Source organism: Daktulosphaira vitifoliae, unplaced genomic scaffold (genome assembly GCF_025091365.1).
Source record: "Daktulosphaira vitifoliae isolate Bord-2020 unplaced genomic scaffold, ASM2509136v1 Scaffold_1, whole genome shotgun sequence".
NCBI lineage: Eukaryota > Metazoa > Arthropoda > Insecta > Hemiptera > Phylloxeridae > Daktulosphaira > Daktulosphaira vitifoliae.
The window spans coordinates 23697844-23714506 of record NW_026099572.1 but is presented as its reverse complement, the minus strand read 5'-3'; the positions used below and the strand labels follow the sequence as shown (position 1 = coordinate 23714506).

General features: G+C 37.9%; 1 protein-coding gene across 2 annotated transcripts; it reads right to left on the bottom strand.

The window, feature by feature from the left end:
- Positions 1 to 1100: 1100 nt before the first annotated feature.
- LOC126896142 (protein suppressor 2 of zeste-like) lies at positions 1101 to 16434 on the bottom strand. 2 transcript variants are annotated; one of them, XM_050668641.1, is made up of 9 exons: positions 16064 to 16434; positions 12350 to 12522; positions 9309 to 9405; positions 9068 to 9220; positions 5074 to 5140; positions 4672 to 4770; positions 4466 to 4546; positions 2020 to 4349; positions 1101 to 1755 (listed from the first exon to the last, which is right to left on the bottom strand). In XM_050668641.1, the coding sequence occupies exons 2-9, from the start codon at positions 12462 to 12464 to the stop codon at positions 1707 to 1709; spliced, it is 2991 nt and encodes a 996-aa protein (XP_050524598.1). In that variant the 5' UTR covers positions 12465 to 12522; positions 16064 to 16434; the 3' UTR covers positions 1101 to 1706. The 2 variants fall into 2 exon arrangements, with proteins under 2 accessions (XP_050524598.1, XP_050524597.1); XM_050668640.1 differs by lacking the exon at positions 16064 to 16434 and adding an exon at positions 14409 to 15423.
- Positions 16435 to 16663: the final 229 nt, after the last annotated feature.

The following is a 16663-nucleotide window of genomic DNA, read 5'->3' as shown; positions in this document are numbered from 1 at the left end:
TAAAAAAAAAAAAAAAAAAAAAAGAGTAATTATGAATCGTTAAACTTGAATTTCTATGTTGAATAATTGGAGTTTATTACTTTAAAAACGCTATCGATCCAATCGTGTCGAGAGTTCATAGAACACAATATAAAGTGCTTAACTAGTAAGCTGTTGCCTTCACTTACCACGTGCACCTAATTAAATCTTTTATGCAATGTTGATACTTTCGTCAAACGTGAATGTCCCTTCATTGCACGAGGAACATTTTGATTAAAAAATTCCGACTGTTTAATTGGGCCACCACACTAATTATGACCAATGCAAAACAGTAGAAACCGACTTTATTAAGTAATTAGTTAACAATTACTCTTATGTAAATAGACGACCGATTAAAATAGGCAAGTTCGATCATTACAAACAAAAAATCAGATATGTAAATTTTTACGGATTAAAAAAAAGAAATGCGGGCACCCGTTGAACTACGTCACGCACAAATAAGTACTGTAAGTTATATTTAACTATTAAAATAGATAGTTTTCTTAGGAACTATACAACGTTATTGCAAATAATGCAAATCCTCCGAGACATTTTTAAAAATTCAGCGAAATTGTGTGTTCACGTACACGTTCACTATTTATCATTTTTTATACAGTGATTTCTCAGAAAACAACTTGGCTGTTCCATACTATGCATATTTTCTATGAATATATTCTCAATTAGTAACGTAAAGTTGAAAAATTAAAGTTTTTTTTTTCGATTTATTAACTAACACACTTGGTATGAATTTAATTATCTCGACCGCGTCTGTTATGTGTTTGGCGACGAAGGTCTGTGTTGTCAATGCGAGTACGTGCATTTGATATATTTTTTACGCATAAGTGTGTGTACATTACCTCTACACCGTCACTGCACACAGAAAACCGAATCGAACGCCGCCGTATTAGCGCAAACGATTTTTACTGTGGGAACGACCACCGGGTGGTGGTGTCCGTCATCATCCTGCACTTATCCGGGAATCGCTTTTGTCTTTTTTAAAAGATTTCTCAAAGGGAAATACAGAGGAATGTTGGAAGATGAAAAAAATCAATTTACACGGTTTTTAACAAAAAGAAAATGAGATACCTCGTAATCGTTTATTGGATATATACACTCAACAATATTTTTAAAACGTTTACAATGATAATTCAATTATTAAATTACAACTAAAGAGAATATAACTTCTACTATCTAATTATTTTTAATAATAGATACACATATAATTTCATAGATAGATTTTCATATAAACATATTTCAATAATTTTACTATAACTCGACGACTAACATCCGTCCATAAGTAATCGTAATAATAAATATTAACTAGTCTGCAGTCTATAGTCTATGGCTACAAATAAGACAACTCAAAAACGAATTAAAGATAATGTATTAAAAGAAAACTGTAATAAATAACATTTTGTACCATAATGATATATATACAATAGTCGCTTCTGACGTGACTAATAAGCTATAAGTTATACGTCTAAACTGTTTTTTACTGTTTTTTTTAAATATTGCAACTTGCCCGGCACATAGTACAGTAGATATGTTCCGACTATACTAGTTATAAACAATATTTATACAACAGAACTTAAATAAAAAATAGGAATTTGTTATATTAATAAATAATATATATATATATATATAAATACATTTTAGCAACTAAACGGTTTTACGTTCGTATAATTTCCCTAACTAGGTAGTTCTACTCGTGTTCTTCCATTTTCCATAAAACTTTGTCTAAAAAGAAAAAAAAAATTAATAATAATAAAAATCAAATAATTTTAATTATAGCAGTAATGAAATTAATTTGAAACAAAAATAAAAAATATTTGGATTATTATTGAGCTATTCGTCGTTATGAAGGTCTCTTAAAATTTTATTCGGTTTCAATCCTACTCCAGCATACAAAATACATTCTTTTCACTTGCCTTTCTTGTTCATTAATAGTTAAAGTACGTTTAATATGTAAAAAATATATATACAAAAAATTTAAATACTTACTTATATAACGCACTGGCTTTAACTGATAATCCCGCAGCTACTTTTTCTATGTTCTTGGTCATGTTTTCCATTTTGCGTATCGTATGCAATGGAATGGCTCCAGGCATACCATTTGGATGTGGTGATAAATTTGATGGTTGGGACAAAGGTTGTGGTGGCATTGTAGTTCGCTGTTGACCTGCCGCTACAGCAGCAGCTGCGGCCGCTGCAAACTGCACCAATTGTTGCTGGTGTTGTCGGAATAGTAGTACTGACGGATTAGGTATATGCCGAACTCCTTGATTGGGAGGACCATGCTTTGGTTTCGACGACTCGTTTATACGAGTAACAGAATTTTTGGCAACAGCCATTAGATTTTTATTACTGGAGTGTTGCGATTTAAATGATGGCATAGGTGGAACTGGTATTCTAAGTGGAAGATTCGTTCCGTTTGACGATGCAGACCATTTGGGTGACGATGACCCATTTTGGTTTTGAGAAAAACGTTTCTTAAGACTATTTTCTTGGCCCGTTGGTGACATCATGCTTCGGATATGAGCGGCTGTATCAGACAAAGTCAATAAATTACGCATACTTCCCGGATGATCGTACTGACCATTGAAATGGGCAGGTGACATATTTCCGTTATGAATAGCATAGGGTAAGTTATCTTTTCGAGTCGATTTTCCTGATAGATCTAAAGCGTCACTTTGTTGTTGCGTTGTACCATTTTCCAATGATATGGTCACACTACTTTTTAAGTCTTCTTGTTTCATTGTGTTGTTATTGTTATTAGCACCGCTTGGGCTTCGGTTTTGAGGTATTATGGTTATAGAAGGTTTGGCTGATTTGATCGGAATAACTGCAGGAACAGGTTTCTTAGTCTTTGGTTTCGTCTCCGATTGTAGAGGATTTTCTAGTTTTGAATTATGATGAGTAATAGAGTTTGGAACTTTAGATACAGGAACTTCAGCTGTAGGAGAAGAGGGTGGACCATTGACTCGTACAATCTCAAGTGAAGGTCGTTTGCTTTCCATATCATGGCCTCCTGACAACATCAGAGTTTTGTCCTTTTCCATCTTCATTTTTTCTTCTGCAGTGATGATGCTGACCGTAATGGAGGATGGAGGCATTATCAACATTTTTGGTGACATTTCTCTAGAGCTTGATATTTCCTTGGTTTTAATCACTTGTTGATGGAGTTGGTCATTTTGCGGTTTAACAGCAGATTTTTGTTTGCTACTACGTAATTGTAGTACCGCTTCTTTTTGGTCGATAGATGTTGTTTTTGGTGGTTCGTCAGCTGTTTTGGGAGAACGATGGTTCGAAGAATGTAAAGATGTCTTGGTACCAGAAGCTGATTTTTCAACCTTCTTTTCTTGAATTTCTTTGGGTTTTACTTCATTTGTTTTTAGAACTTTGTTTTCATCAGTAAATTTCTTTGGTGGATCTTTCAGCATAATAATACTATCACTTGATAATTCGGATACTTGTGAATCGTCTTCTTTGAATGAAGAACGGGCTGGAGAAGAAACTATAGAAGAGTTAGGCGAAGCTGTACCATTATGATGTTTGCTATGTCTATGGTGTTTTTCTTCCTTATGACGATATCCTGGAAGAGTGTTCAATTTTACTTTTAGCTTCATAATGTCGCGATCTGGTGAGTGTACAATGGTCGCTGAAGGTGGAGGTGACTCTGGCGGCGATCTTCGTTTGTGATGGTGATGATGTTTACCCTTTTTGCTTTTCTTTTTATTCCTACTACCTTCATGTCTAGAATGTTTATCCTTTTTTTGGCGCTTTTCTTCTTCAACGTCTTCAATAACAAACATTTGACTAGCGGTTTCGATTAATTCTTCTTCTTCAGAATTATTCGATGATATTCTAAGACGACCAGTATCTTCGTCTTCTTCATCGTCTTCGATGATTTCCTCGATATCCTGCTCGTACTTTGAGTAATCTTCATCAGATTCTTGAAAGTCTTTTTCGTCCTCTATGAACTTTTCAATATTGTTATTATTTTTAGCACTTAAAAACAGACTGTCAAATAAACTCTTCTTGGACACTGGACCCTCGTCATAAAATTCACGAGCTCTTCGTTTTCTTTTGGTAATAGGAGATTTTTGATCACACTCATTCAGTCGTTCAATCAGTGGTTTAGAGTCTAAGCTAGCATTTGATGTTTCGTCACATTCAGAAACACTTTTAGAAGACATAAAAGGTAGTGATGAAGCTACGCTGTTTACATCTTCTTCGATATCAACATCTTCAACGGTCTCTTCTTCTTCGACGATGGGAATAGCTATTGTTGACTTTTCGAGAATTTTGAAACATAGTTCCATTGGCGATGTCTATGAACAAATAAATAATTTTATAAAAATAAACATTCGAAAGGAAAAACCGAAACAAGACTTTAAAACCTATTTTTTTTTCAATAATTCAAAAAAAAATACTTTTAATTAATTACCTGTTTCCATTCGAAACAGTATGCAACATCTATCAGAGTCAATTCGTCTGGTAAACTTTCATTTGAATGAAAAATATCAACCTGTAACACAAAATCAACGAATGTTGGAATGAAATCACTATTTGTATACTGGATAATTTTTAAAATTTTAGAATAATTAACAGAAAATTAATGAAACTACTCCGAGAGTAAAATAGTTAACTTACCTCGTGTTGATCTGTCAAATAGTACTTGATAACAATGAACTTTTTTAAATGTTCTACCGTAACAGCAGCGGGGCAATTGAGATACTTTCTATGTGCAGCCTATAAAAATAAAAACAATACTTTTTAGTGTTTACATTGATAAACTTCAATTTTAATTAAATAGTTAAGAATTGAAGTTTTTATGTATTCGGATACATAGAATGTGCATCTTCATATTTTACAGAGTGTTTCTTAAATATTTTTAAATAAGAGAAATCGAGTGGCTAGCGATAATAAGAACATTGTGTAGATATCGAACGAAATGCATGTAATAAATCACAGCCATTTAATAAATGTGCATAGTTGATTTAAAAGTAGTAAGAAGTATATTCAAATAAAATTTATAACATGAAATGTATTTACCTTTATGGCCTCAGAGGCAGATGTCTTGTTTTGTTCTTGTACTTTATCATTATCATTCGCTTGGGTACTGTAAAAAAAAAAAAAAAAAAAACAAAATGAAAATATATTCGCCTTTTTAGATTTTAAACATCGAGTGAGGGAGAGACTTGTAATTTGTACGTTACAAACGACCGGACACAGGTCTCTAGAGACAAATGGTATTGTGGTGGCGAAGTGGGGCGGTCGAAATAGTTACGGAGTATATGTACACCACATTTGACTTATCAATATAACGAAATCCATTGTATAAACGACTTACGATCAGGGTAGAGGGTTTCGGTCGACTACCCGTGACCATCGCTTGTATTTTTTATCGCCCTTGTCATTCTTTTTTTACGGACTGTCGGATTTCTCATGAAAAAAAGAGGAAATAGATGTATACGTCAAGCTTTTTTCCCTTCGAGCGAAATAGTAGTGTACGATTCAAGAAACATATGTTGGTAACGAGGCGTGACGACGTACAAGTCACAAAGATTGATTGAAAAACCAGTTTACAATGAAATATTCAATGTACTTAATGTAATTTAAAAGTTATTAATAGAAAAATATAACTATATTTCAAGATATTTTCACTAGTTGAATTTAATACATACAGCTGACAAAAACATCACGTTATAATATACATATGTTTTAACGTGTAGTATAATTAGGGAATATACCGACACAAGTTGTCGTAATGGTAAGTAAATCCTTCTATTGAACGTACAGACGGAACGGTTGAATTACAGAAATCGAAACGATGTATAAAGAGATCATCTCCGCGGAATCGTTATCGCAGTTCGGAGAGCGACGAACTCTAATACAACCGGAACGTTGCGAGGGGACAAATCTGAATGGCATTACTTAAAGCAACGCGACTTCAATTATATACTTGAAAAAATGTAGAAGAATACAGAAAGAAAAAATAAAACAAAGAATCACGGACGTTGATAAAAAAACCACGATGAATTATAACGCAACAAAAATATGTAAAATGCATATGCTTGTCTGGTTCAATATGTTTTCTGAAAAATAATATATACGCCGCCCCGGGCTCACATAAATTGTACCGGACGACGACCAGAAGAGATTGGGGTGACGGCTAATGCGTTCGAATTTATTACCAAAACTCCCCCGAGATAGTAAAGGGTGAGCACTCAACTGCCTATGTTAATACAGACATATAGCCGTAGATATTAGGTAAATATATAAATATGTTTGTATTTATTTGTGTAAGTGCTATGTAAACAAAAGCAGTTGTTTGTAATGTGAAGTACGCTAACCGAAAATAATTACTACAAAATAAATTAGAAAGACAAACAGGTATACATTAAATTATTGCGTTACAACTTTTATCAACAAATTCAATATGAACTTTTAGAGACTTGAACCTGTCAACAACCCCTAAGATTAATTGCGTGGCACAAATTTTTCAGTAAAGTCACGATGTTATGCTGTCCAGAAAACTCGACAATCAATCTTGGAGAAAAAAACAATATCAACAAGTCCTTCGGTGTTGGCCGTCAGTCAAAATCGAAATCTTTATTAAAGTTACTGAAAAGCAGCCAATAACGATTTGTGAATATTTTTCAACTCCTTAAAACTTACACATGAAATACTATAAACGTCCGAGTAATATTACAAAAGGCTGTTATCGACCTGACCTGGAAGTTATAGGACTCGATAGCGAGAAAAGGTAAATTCAGCTACTACTTTTTCGAAGTATCGGGGAGTTTGACCTTCATTGTATTACAATAACTCTAATAATATAAAATTTAATAGAGACTACTGGATTTATGATAACACAGAGACTGCACGCGTCACCATACGACCCTCAAAACAGCAAGAGAAACGCTTGTTGTTGTTGTTATTACTGTGGTGGTGACGTACCAAAGGCCGATTTACTTTCATGGCACGCTCCACTCGTTTGACAGTAGAAACGGGCGGTTTATTTAGGATTTTTTTGGCGACTTCCCTAAGTGTATTTGTGGTTGCCATAGAACAGAATACAATAATGAAAAACTTGGTGTTTATATTATTGTACACTCCCTACAATAAAACTAAAGCTCTACCGCAAAGTAAAAGACCTCAAATAACTCAAAAAAAAAACTCAACTTTGGATTAATTTAGTTTNCACGCGTCACCATACGACCCTCAAAACAGCAAGAGAAACGCTTGTTGTTGTTGTTATTACTGTGGTGGTGACGTACCAAAGGCGACCGTGCCGATTTACTTTCATGGCACGCTCCACTCGTTTGACAGTGGAAACGGGCGGTTTATTTAGGATTTTTTTGGCGACTTCCCTAAGTGTATTTGTGGTTACCATAGAACGGAATACAATAATGAAAAACTCGGTGTTTATAATATTGTACACTCCCTACAATAAAACTAAAGCTCTACCGCAAAGTAAAAGACCTCAAATAACTCAAAAAAAAAACTCAATTTTGAATTAATTTAGTTTATTCGTTTCCCTTTTTCTACATTTAAAAAATTAAAACAAGCCATTATAAGTGTAGAGACAACGATGAGAAAAAATCATTAAGTCATCGCTTTGATACATGACAGATTTACACCATATCTAAAACAGTTCATAAAATCATAACAAAAGCCAATTGAAAAAAACATTCCAATATTAAAATTTATGTATTTAATTAATTTAAGAATATTACAAGTGTTTTTTTTTTTTATATAGTAATAACTTTATATACTGTAGACCACTTATCAAATTTAACAGTAGCAAAAAATTACTTTTTAATCTTATTTTTAGGTGTGCATACAAACAATTAAATCGTTGCGTAGTGCACACGACAATATTGAAAGCGATTGCGCGAATAATTATATTAGTTGGAGTTTTTTCTTTCAATGACGTAACATTATTTTGTTTTTTTTTTTTGCTCACTTATTACGACTAATTACTCATATACCAATAAACGCATTTATCAAATTAGCGAGGCGCCTCGAAACTGCCACACGGAGTGCAGAGAGAAAGTCTTCTCGGTCGAGGGGGCGGCGGGTGGTTTATTAGTAGCACGTGGGTTTCCAACACGTCGTATGGAAAACGTTTGCTTTATTTGTCGGCAACGACCTTACTCCCCTTTCGCATCCCTCTCCTTTACCGACACTTAACCTAAATAAACGTTATAAGTCATCATCTCTTATTGTTTTTGACAGGCATCAAATTGTTATTATATTAAAAACGACTTGTATAACCATAAAAACATTGAATTTTTTACTCAATATAACCGAATGTAATTCTATAGAAGATAATATCAAATAGAATGCACGAGAAACTATTATAAAAAATAAACATTATTTTTATTTATCCATTATTGCTATTGTTAGAATCGATTAAATAGTAAAACGTCTACTTTAACATGATGGTAAGGAATATTACTGAAAATTAATACTCAGTCAAAAAACGTTTCCAACTGTCTTTGCACTGGTCAACAATAATATAGAAGCCAACAGTGACATTTGTACCCTCTAGAGTTAATAAATTTCTCATTGTTAAACATGGGATAATATATATATTTTCTTTTTGTTTTCAAACACATTACTACTACACATAACATGATAGTAATTATGTTATCCAATGTCGAAACAATACGATGAGTAATACAGGTAAACCGTAAGGTACACGGTTAACGACAACACACACAAACAACGAAAAAAGGCATCAAAAGTATCAATGGAACTCGCTAGTGATACGACGTAATTAACTATTCGTAGGTAAAAATAGTCATAACGATTCGTCCGTGACAGGTTGTGCATTCAAAACATGATAATACGTTCCTATTATACTGACAATTGCGTATGCTTTAAAAACTATTAAAAAGGTATTAAACACGAAAATAAGTAGACAAAATAAATTCTTCGGGGTGAAATTTATCGCGATTGGCTTTACATACACAATTGGTTTGTTTAACACCAATAAATAAATACACGTAGCGTTAAAAAATTAAAAATATATGCTTACCATTCGTCTTCCATTTGGTAGTCCAACACCAGACTCACGTGGTCATCAGGTGATAGGTACAATTCTTTTTTGGGCGCCGATCTTCTTGCCATTTCTTTGGCATACAGACCAGGAACGATTTTGTAAACGAGTTTTTCTAAAATCTCGTCTCTCCTACAAAAAAAATCAACAGTTTTGTCGATTATTTCATTTTTTTTCGATAAACACAAAAATATAATAAACTTTGTAACATGCGCATTACCTTAGGCTCAAAAGGGGTTTGGTTTTGTGCACTTGGACGTCGCATATCGGACAGAACCGGTTGGTCTCCAAGTACTTGACGATGCACGAACGGCAAACTGCACAAACATAAAAAATAAATGTTATCGATTTGACATAATAATAAAACTTATTGATGAATTGTAGCAAAGTTAATTATTACAGAAACGACTCTACACAGTATTGTACAGCACACAAACGCCACGTCATATCGGTATTGGTTTCAGCTCATTCGCGGACATTTAATTATCCTTAAAAGGCGCCGTCCTCCTAAACAACTTCTGTACACGTTGATGCATTCTCCTGTCGCAATGCAACAGCCCATACATTCTCTGCCGTTACATTTTTCAATGGTGCAATGTGCACGGAACGAGTTATTATAGACTTTTTTCTGTTTTTATTGCTTATATAATAGTTGTAAAAAATATTATCACGCCAATAGCATCAACGAATCGTGCGGAGTTGCTATCTCTCGGCGGAACAGAGACGCGCTGACATAACAGTTGTATCTTTTCAGCAGTCGGACGCGGAGACGACCTACGAATACGAACGTGTTAAGAAACATCCACAACACACAAATTTCGGTTATACCAATAACAGGGCTTCGTTTTATTTTCATAACCGGATTGCTGAACCCTTTAACCCGAGAGAGGCTATAAAAGTTTAATCCTCCGAATTTCATACTGCCCCCGTCGTGCACAGGACCACCTCCTCTAATACCGTGTCCGTTACACGGTCACTGTAATTATAATTCGACCCTCTCCACTCACCGCAAACTTTTGTTCCGGTCGGTCGGCGACAAAACCCGAACGCCACACAAAAGTATTTTGTTTGTTTTTCCTCGAGTAATGTATGCACCGTCAGACACACTTGTTAATGAGTAATTTTTTATTCCGAAAATCGTTACAACCGTTCGAATACGACTCGTGCACAGCAAAATCACACACATCTGGCCGAGATCGTCGGCGAGAGGCGAAATGCATCGTATCTGTTGGTAAAAAACGGTTCTTACACGTATGTATTCGTTATCGTCACGCGGATCGTGTGACCGCGTACGTTCCGTCACGACCACAAAGCGCACAGAAAACGTTCGTGTGCTCTCGAAAAAATCAAAAACCCATTCGTGTTTTATTGACGCTCCGCAATACATTTTGATAAACGCGCACGATACTATCCCCTCCCGCGAACGCCCCTCGTATGATAAGACCGCAATAAACACAACTGACATTGTGTGTGTGTACGTTCCGAGTATCTGACGAGGAGATTCGAGTTAATGTAAAACGCGTACAAAAGACATTACGGCGGCGGACATAATTACACATGCGCCCAAAACCGATTTGTAATTTTCACACAGTCGTTAAGTGCACTCCATTACACGTCGTCTCAATACTACCACACGTTCACGTAGGCGCGACAATTAGTCGAAATCAAACAGTATTAAATCACACGCGGTAATCTCAGATTATTCGACCAATAACAGATAATTATATTTTGGAGACTCGCCGCTAATTTGTGCGAGTTCGAAAAGATCCGAGTGCATATTTGTTCGGAAAAACACCACATTTCATATTCGAAATATTGTTAAAAAAAAAAATCGTTGCCCATCGCGATAACGAATTTCGATTTAAAACCGTGTACCGCTCTGCGAATTGTCATTAGATTTATTCGTTGGAAAAAAATAATAATAAAAAGTAATCGTTGCATCCATTAGCGGATACTTTTTTCACGTCTTCTTCTAAAATCTTTTTTGTGTTGTCGAGATGAAAGAGAACAACGAAAAATAATTTACCGCAAGTTGAACGATCGCGAATAGGGAAGACCGTAGGCAAATGACCTTGCGCAGCCACTGGGGTATATAGTGTACACTGTATTCTATTCGACAATGATAAATAATTGAACCGGCAGTGACTTCCACGGAGCGTACAGCATCGTCTGTTATTTCATGAATTATCGTTGTTGTCCGATTCTTCCGGCAACGTGTTTTTTTTTAACAACACTTTGCCGGGTCGTTATTTCGTCGCATCGGTACAAACGCGAGCCGAGTACCGAAATTGTTTATCGATTTCGACAAAACGCCAATAAGTGTCAGAGAGCATTTTATTGAAGCTTCAGAGTCAAACATGACGTAATCGGTACAATCGTGTGCCGAATAAATAGCCGTTAACAATTACCGAGCACGCGACAGTCCAATCGCTCTTTTCATACCCGACAAACGTTCGGCCAATAGGCAGATTACCATAAGGGGCATAGGTAATTGTCGAATTTATGAATAAAAAATTAATTTATGCGATACATGAGGATAGCTCGACCGTGAATCCTATCCGTCTGTACGCGCGTTCACACCGGCCGGTAAGTAACTTCGAGTCACGATCGTCTGTAGATGCCCATACATATATTATCATTGTCGCGTCGCATACATTAATTTTTATTCTGTTAGAGAGGAGATAAGCATAATTTCGGTTCTTTTTTACCAGACACAACAGGAAACTACATAATATTTTTCGTCGCCGTCGCGATACGTACACCGGCCGCCACTGTAAAACAGACCGAAAGATAACACCTAATGACGCCGTAGAATAGAAATAAAAGCATATCGAAAGCCAACAAACGCCGCATACGTTAAGTGCGCACAAACAGTATAATAGCAGCGCACGATATTTAAAAACACCATAACGCAGGCACTGCGCATAAGAACTACACACCGAGTGTATGTATAATAGCGCGTCTGTAATACGTCCCATTATTTTAGCTCTAATGCGTCGCTCACGACACACACACACACAATGTCGTGGACGCGTTCGCTTCTAATCGTCGGCAATTAGCGACCGAACTAGCCATGCCGCTACTCGGACGCCGAGTAAGCGTACGATGCTCGGCTCTACCCCTCGAGTGACGCGCACGGGGTGTCCAGACCGGATGCAAACGCGCGTACCGCATACTTGTCTCCCTCCCCAGCCCCACCACCGCCACACAATTATTCGTCCCGTCGCGCTTACACTTGTTAATATTCTATTATATACTTACACGAATGCAAGCACTCGACTATGGTGGAAGGTTCAATGTAATAACCGCCGCACAGGACGCATAGCAAGTGCGGGTTCAGGTCTTTCAACTGCAGTTTCTGCCGTGATTCCTTCATGGTTCCGGCCGCGTGGGAGGCGGCGGCACTCGGATAACTGCTGCGTGTTCCTCTCCTTCTGTAAACAAACGCAAGAGTTAATATTTTTGTCAAACAAAATCGACACGACACGTTCGTCGTGACCCCTTCGCACCGTATTATGGTAATGTCAAGCGGAGAACAGTTTTTTTGTGTGCGGACAAAGTACTCAAAGCACAAAAGACCCAATAAATTTTGCGGTGAGCCTACAAAAACTAGAAAACCCGATAAACGCGACCCCGAGGTACACTTATCCTTTGCACTCGCAACACGACTTAATTATTCGTCTTCATTAAATCCATTTTGGCTGAGCCAATCTACATACTGTACCTACGAACGCGTTCGGATGTGCTGTAGTCGAGCACCCCAATGCTTTTTTAAACCTGCCGGAACAATAAAAACCCCGCGGGGAATCTTAAATTATGGATAATGTCACATGCTTATAATTCAAACGGGCCTGTCCATTTCACATAATATGTAAATTAATAAATCAAACAAAAACGATCACGCTCGTAGAGTGTTCCAAAACATACAAATAAAAATGAATTTAAAATTATAGAAATCTTCTTTGCAAATACTTTAGTCGTCTGAATGATTAATTCGTAATTTTGAGTCGGCATTTTCGGTCGAATATCAATTATTTAATCCCATTTAAATTATCAAATTTTTGTAACTCGAGTTACTTTTTAGTAAAAACCTTTTCGTTTAACAATGACGAAATAATGAAATGTTCATAAATAAACTGAAAAATATTAGTTGGATAAAGTCGCAGATCACAGGGCTACTTGTATTATTATTTTACCTTACTGAAAAGAAAAAAAAAAACAGAAATTGTGTACACACTCGTTACTGTAATTGAAACTAATTCTACACGAGGCAGACTCCTCATTAGGATTCCGGATACAATTAGTCCGCCGCCTCTTCCTTCCGAAGTCGCCAACCCGCTGGGAGAGTCGGCACGGCGTAAACAAAATTATAATTACGCGTACACTGGCAACGAGACTATCCGCAGTGGCCGTTTCAATTATCTTTTAAGACAATGCCCATTTATTTTTGTACGCACCTATAGAACGAGATTCGATGCTTATCGGTTGGGTGCGTCGGTTGGTAATGTACATAAGAGGAGATATGTGTACACGACATTTGTAAATGGCAGTGCACTGCGCTTTTGAGGGACTCGTTAAAAAACTATAAAAACTACCCCGACATCTCGACGTACAGCGAAAGTCTCTTACACGTTGCCCATATAAAACGGGAGCACAATAATATAATAAGGAAACACTATCTATTATACAACCCCGCGCTGCCTTTGGCGTGTCATCAACCGAGTCGAAGAGACGACCGCACTCCGAGTGATGACATAACGACGATATCTGTACGAGCACGGGGAAGTCGCATATAAACTCAACGGTTAGATGATTATTCTTCCCGGAGATTTTTTTTTTAATTTCACTTTGAGCTCGTGTGCACACTTTACACCCGACCGACCCATCTCAGTGTGATATTACACTCGTTATGTACCAGCAGCGCAGTACCGCAGAGGGGCGGCGGCTTTGTAACGTGATCTGTCGATGATACACAACACGACGGTTTTTATTCATCAACACTCAGTTAGGAACTTAAAAAGACGGTGTACTTTAGAAGCTTAGGCGATTCGTGAATCCGACGGCCTAATGACTAAACGTTAGGCTGCGCACGCCTCTCGGGAAAACGAAAATTCATTTACCTCAGCAGAATGGAAACTCGCGACCGTAGAAACTCGACCCTCCGCAGTGTATCGACAGCGAAATTGGATTAACGCCGCCCCGCCGGCGCCTCCGAGGGAGTAAAGAGTTTAAAAGTATTACGTGTATAAACTATATATTATGTATGTGAGTCCGTCCTTTTATTTAATCCCATTAAAGGGGCGAGAGTCGGTATGTGTACCTAAAAATTGCTGCGAGCACATAAATCATCCCACTCCAAATGTCACCACCCAAACCGCTCATTACAAAAAACCGTGACGTCGCCGCCGACACGCCGCAACAGCTTTCTCATATTAATTACAATCATTGTTCATTTGGCATTTCTACTAGAATCGATACCGCGTACACAATAAACTGTAGTGGTCTAATACGACAGTTAGCCTAAGGTATTCAACGATAACGACCCGGTCGTTGAATAGACGTCGCGTTCATTAAAATGTATTACGGCAAAATAGAAACAAAAAATAATGGACTAAACGCAAGAAGTTCTTTAAACCAAACACTATTTGTACAACGTGTACGGACCGTACGATCCCCACCGCCTCCGTGATGAATTTAATTCGGGCAATTGATGTGTATGATAATAGACTCGCTGCAGGACGGCGTCTTGGTCCGTTAAACTTACAAATAGGACCGTAATTACACGTGGTGGTCGTTCGTAGTCATCATTATCATTATTATCTGATATTATTATTGTAACCTCTAGCACGATTCGAATTGGCGGTTTAAACTGCATGTGTTCGAAAGAGATGTGGCGCTCATGTGTAGCAAAAAAAAAAAAATAGTTTTCGGCGAATGACACGGCAAGGGTAAGATGTATATATTTCATAGTTTTTTTCTTAAATTCAACGACCGTTCCGCAATAGTAGTACAGAATGAATGGACTGCACGCAGCGACCAGCAGGTACTATAGAGAGATTACAGACTACCGTTCGCGGCATTATGCACATACACAACACGCACACATACACCGTGACCAACACCCATGACGACGGTGGCGGTCGTTCCCATGGAACCACAATGTTTTTTTTTCTCCTATTTCAATCCTACGTACGGGACATCGACTTAACACTTTAACGTCTCTGACATTATCATCACTGTAGTCAACCGTCGATTTAGCACGTGTTGACATACCTGTGCTGTAAGATCACAACGGCACTTACAAGTGTTTAAAAGTTTATCTACCTTGTGATACAAAAATAAAATAATACGGTTGTTATGCATTTCCAATGTTTACATTTGCCGAACACCTGTTAAAAAAAAACCCACAAACCGTAGCTGTGTTGGTTGAGCGTGTATATAGGGAGGAATGTATATCGAGTAGAGAGATTTTCCGCACAGTCTTACCAACCCCTTGCGGTTTTCCGGCCGGATAACGTAAAAGCTGCCGGCTCGTATTGATCTTCATTCTCCCACAGCCGCGCACTTGCGCAATGCCTACCTTAGGTCTTTATTGTTGATAGACCCGCACCAGTACAATAGAAGAGCAACAAGTGTACACCGCGACATCGATAACCAATAGTGTAATGGATCGATTGAGAGTGTTTGAAGATTTAAATTAAAAAAAGGGTTAAAAAAAAAAATGGAAACGCCAAAGATACTCTTCCGGGTTGTTGGGGTGCGCGTGATAGCAGCCGAAAGTAAAGGGGAGCGATATTGTCAGTCTTTTATAATACCGACAAGTCGGAATTCCGGTCCACAACTGATAACACCCTCGTGCGATAGTAGTACATTGTGCATATTATTCGATAAACATTCATATTACGAGTACAGTCGATAATAAATATTACTACTAGTAAAAACGCAACATAGTAGTAAAATAATATAACCGTATACCTTATCAGGCCAGTTGATGGCGCGGCGGCGGCGGCAGTGCGGAGAGCTGCGGCCGTTAATGTAATGCGTTCAACGGCGGCGGCGTGTCATTGCGACGTTGCCCGGTGAGAGAGGCAGCGGCAGTAGCTGGGAAGTTGGTGGCAACGTTGTTGGAACGGCGGCACTTTCCACACGCGAAAAACTACTACGGACGCCAATGTATAGAAAACGGCTTTGCGCAAGCGCACTAGTAACGCACAACGCAGGCGGCGGCACAGGGCACAGCACAAGAAGAATACAATAATAATACACTACGATGCGATACGAAAATGATCGCGGTGGCGACGGGCGCAACTGACTACGTTCACGTACGAACAGCGGCTCTAGACTCGTGGAGGCGACTCGCACGACCGCTGCCGGCGGCGGCATCGTCGTCCGCCGGTGCTGCGCCGGGTCGCCCTCTCACCCGCTGCCGCTCTTTATTCGTACACTATCGAACCCCTTTCAAATCCGCGCACGGCGGGGAAGGGGGACAAAGCCACGCCTGTACCCAATGGTAAAGCCGGTCGTGACGTCATTGCACGGTGGGGATACACACGGTAGAGTTAGTTGGTTTTATTA

Bases quoted from the DNA above. Each gene is read 5' to 3' on its own strand.
- LOC126896142 (XM_050668640.1), bottom strand. From the start codon at position 14,470: ATGAGCGGTTTGGGTGGTGACATTTGGAGTGGGATGATTTATGTGCTC. The intron at 9,406-12,349 runs GTAAGTATATAA...ATGTTTGTGCAG, and splicing joins AGTCGAGTGCTTGCATTCGT to TTTGCCGTTCGTGCATCGTC. The intron at 5,141-9,067 runs GTAAGCATATAT...TTTTTTTTACAG, and splicing joins TACCAAATGGAAGACGAATG to TACCCAAGCGAATGATAATG.